General features: G+C 39.4%; 1 protein-coding gene across 1 annotated transcript in view; it reads left to right on the top strand.

Annotated features, from left to right (window-relative positions):
• Positions 1-102: 102 nt before the first annotated feature.
• Positions 103-4198, top strand: part of glcci1a (glucocorticoid induced 1a) — an 11149-nt gene continuing 7053 nt past the window's right edge. The window contains 3 exon segments of the mRNA XM_025065370.1: positions 103-1196; positions 2641-2792; positions 3734-3823. Of these exon segments, the coding sequence (XP_024921138.1) occupies positions 2772-2792; positions 3734-3823 (111 nt within the window). The 5' untranslated portion in view covers positions 103-1196; positions 2641-2771.

Below are 4198 nucleotides of genomic sequence, written 5' to 3'. Positions count from 1 at the left end.
CAGGCTTGCCCGCAGCCAGAGGTCCCCCCCGCCGGACGGCATCGGCTCGCCTGAACGCTCCCAACATCCACCGCTTTCCGAAGGTAATGTCATCATATGCAGTCAATGGAAGTTATCTCAATTTTCCATCCTTCTGTAGATAGCTTGGCGTGTTAAGCTCTCGTCTCAAATGCCGAAATCGTCACGCGTAACTGGCTTTAAAAATTATAAATTTAGCGGTCTCGAATGTATTATAAAATAATGCCTGCATCTTGACACTGGTCCATCATAATGTCCAATTGAAGGCTTACTATTCTCGAGTTCGGCTTCAATATTATTCGCCTGTCACCACTACATTCAATAAAAACACTGACATGCATTATCTTTCCCAACGTCGGCCTTTAGGCGTCACGTCATGTTTTGGTGCGAGAATCTAGTGAAAATAATAATCGAAGCAGCAGTAAGCATTGGATTTCTGCACACAAGCACGTAGCATTGTGGATACCGTGTACGCCGAATTGTAAATATGATCTATATTATTCCAAAGGCTATGACAACATTGTCCTAAACGGCTAGAACATTACTCTGTTTTATAGCAAACCTAATATTGTTAAGTTTCCCGTGGCTATTTCGATTTAACCCCTGTCCACGAACGGCGATGTGCATATGCTAGGCTATTTGGTTAGCTTTCTAATTGGACCATAACACACCAAAGTTAATACTTGCCTGTTTTAAACCGAACAGGTTAATATATAACGATGTTTGTGAAATAGTTATAAGTCAACCAATGTTCCAATAACATTTATACTGTAGAAGAAGTACAATATCGCAACATATAAAATACCACTTTAGTATTTAACAGACGTGTCACGACGCTACATCGCGTTTAATTAGTCATTATTAACACATGGAATATGCACGCTATGTTGTCATAACCCTGGCTCATTGAAATCTAAAGGGATGTGGAGGGATGTCTGTGCAGTGATGATGTAGCACTATGGCAAGGATTACCAGGGACCTCTGGATAACATAAAACCGGTTGCTGGGCCGGATTTTTGCAACGTCAGTGCACGGAAAAAGTTGCACAGTAAAACATTGCATACGTTTTCACATCTTTGAAACCGAAAGGAGTATCGCCGACAACCGATAGCATCGGGCTTTCTACGGCAATACTGGGGCCTAGCTGTCTTCTGTGAGACATAAACAGAGCCCCCTGGGTAAGCAGGCCATTCTCTGCAACTGCACGCTTCGATATAATAACACTGCACGAGGAATGATCATTTATAGTACACATTGGAAACATTCGTAGTTGCACAGCTACGTCATCACAACTGTAAACATTGTCTAATGGAGGTAAGTATACGTCATGATCCCTCAGAGATCATCCGTGTACCTGCACGTAAATGCATTTATTATGGGAAAGCACTGTAATGGGTATTTCCATCATTGGTACTCTCTTAGATAACATGAAAATTATTGCGATATTGTGATATGGTTTATAATTCAAAATACATTTTGGGCACACAAATTACAAAAACATGCCGATAGGGAATCAACTAATTATACTCTATACACTTAACATGTAAATATTAACATGGTTTACTAGCTCAGTATTTCGGTATGTCAAACTGGCAAACAGTACAGGGTGTATCCCTAACCTGCCCCATCCCCTGTGACTGCAGGAAAAGCCCCAGTTCATAGTACGACCCTAAGAAGCATTAATCAGAGCATGCTAAGCTAAATAAATAACTGAAAATGTAGTAGATTGCGAGTTTGCATTTAAGTAATTTAGCAAAATTAGGACCCTGTTAGCAATTATGCCATGAGTCAATCATTTTGCTGCTATGTATAAAAAATGCCAGAGTGAAAAGCTGGTCTTTTCTTACATAGCCAGTAACTGTAATAGACCAATTCTGCCACTTCCTGGACACTGTACTAGACTCGTCAGCATCTAAAGGATGCAGAGACTTCACAAACAATGTAATAATCAGGAGTTTTGGGACATACAATAGTAGACACTCTTCTTATTATCGTCATTGCACCCAAGGACATAGCCTGCGGGCACCTTAGGTAGTCCATGGGGGCTACCAGGTGCCCCCGGGCACCATGTTGGTGACCCCTGATCTAAAGCCTTTAGCATTTCTGGTAGTTCGTCATTAACACCCAAATCTTCACTACTGTAGAGTTGTGTCTCCCATAGAAATGCCCGATATTAACGTCTCTGCCGATATCCGATACTGTCCAAACACTCAATAAAAAAAACAAAACAAAATAAAAAATAAGATAAGTCAGGGAATGGTAGCGAGAGAGAGAGAGACAGAGGCCGAAACCGAAAATTGCATTTATGGCTATGACTATGTACTAACTTCACTAATATCAATGCATTGCAATTACATAAATTCATATTTCTTTAATGATCAAGTGCAGATCTTTTCTTTTACACCCCTCAGTGTGTGAGGAGACAATGTGGAGAGTTTGAATGAAGTAGTTGTTGAATCAATTCATGAATCTCTATTCAAGAATCAAGAATCAAAAATCTTTAATTGTCACTTTCTTTGTCATTTCCCTAATGTTATATTTTTTTGCAAGCCTGAAATAACACAAAATAAATAAAAAACATTATGTTGTTGTTCCCTTCTCTCTTTTTTTTTTTTTGTGCAGCTGAAAACATAAAGTCACAACAAGTATACAGTGCAGTGACCACTTGGCTGACTTCATTTTTGGATAGTGTCACTGGGCCCTACCTGGCTGGACAGTGGTGTTGTGACCCAAATGTTCTGCACCCATCTTGTATGAACGATAAAGCCACACAGGTAAGAAGTCATTTTTTCAATTTCTCAACAGGCTGAATTATTTTGAATTTTTTTTGTATTATAATTATTCATTACAAAATATATGTATTGTTGTCAGTGTCTAAATTTACGCATAAATCATCTGAACTTCAAGTCAGATGTGTCTTAATACAAAATAGTCATTTTCGTGATATTCTTACATATTATTTCCATCGTCGGATGAGTCCAAAAAATATGTAAAACACATACATAATACGTAAGCTTCTTTTGTTTTCCATTTCCGTTCTATCAATATCCAGAAAAACTGATATAATATTGTAACATTTAGGAAAGTAATTTTACCTAGCTTAGTCATGATTACCGTATTTTCCTATAAGTTGCACTTTTTTTTTCATCCTTTGGCTAGGTTTGCGACTTATACTCAGGTGCGACTTATATATTAAAATGTATCATTTCACTTTTTCTATTTTCACGCTGACAGCCGCTAGAGGGCACTCTAGGCTTGTGTACCAGTATCTGCTACTCCTGTACCACTGAAAATTTACATGTTCATTATTTTCACGCTGACAGCCGCTAGAGGGCACTCTAGCTGGCTGGTGCGACTTATACTCCAGTGTGACTTATAGTCCGGTAAATACGGTAATTGCGATTATCAATGATCAGTGATCATTTCTCAATGTGTAATCCATAGCTACGCTGTCATTTATCACATTCCAACATTTGACTGCCCCAGTTTTTGCATTTGTAGCCTATATTTCTATTCACATTTTAACAAATACAGTCATTCTGTGCCGTGACAGAAGAATGGATCCCACGGGCTTTATAAAATTTTAGTATATGGGTATATGGCAGATGTAAAGAGATGAACTTTTGAAGTTTCGCCTCAACGTGTCAGGTACTACATGAGAATAAAATCTAGGAAAAAAAACCACACCCGGTTACCTATGATGTTCTTTTTATAGACTCCTGGATGTTGGTGTGACAAATCAAGGAAGAAAAGGAGCACCCACCAGTGCTCTGCTTCCTCGGGCAGCACCGACCGTCTCAAGGAGGTATGTCACAGCCACATGCGCAGCATGTAGAGAATGTAGAATAGTCTCCTGTGCTCTGTGTCAAAAACACTGTGGTGTAAATGTACAAGTGATCCTGCGGTGACACATCAATAGTCAGAACCCCTCCTGCTGTGGAAGTGGAAGTGGAAACGTACGGGATAAGACTCAGTGACACAGTCAACACAGGGTCCTAATACCAGACATTTGTTAAAGTCCTAACACTGAAATACCATAATGACCGGACTATTGAGCGCACCGGAATATAAGCCGCACCCACTAAATTAAAAAAAAAAAACATTGATTGTACATATATAGATCGCACTTTTCTATAAGCAGCAGGTGTCCACGTCGTAACATGGGATATTTAAGGAGAAC

The sequence above is a fragment of the Cynoglossus semilaevis genome, chromosome 18 (assembly GCF_000523025.1).
Source record: "Cynoglossus semilaevis isolate Cse_v1.0 chromosome 18, Cse_v1.0, whole genome shotgun sequence".
Lineage (NCBI taxonomy): Eukaryota > Metazoa > Chordata > Actinopteri > Pleuronectiformes > Cynoglossidae > Cynoglossus > Cynoglossus semilaevis.
The sequence above is the reverse complement of the archived record's forward strand: the minus strand, read 5'-3'. Positions and strand labels throughout refer to the sequence as shown.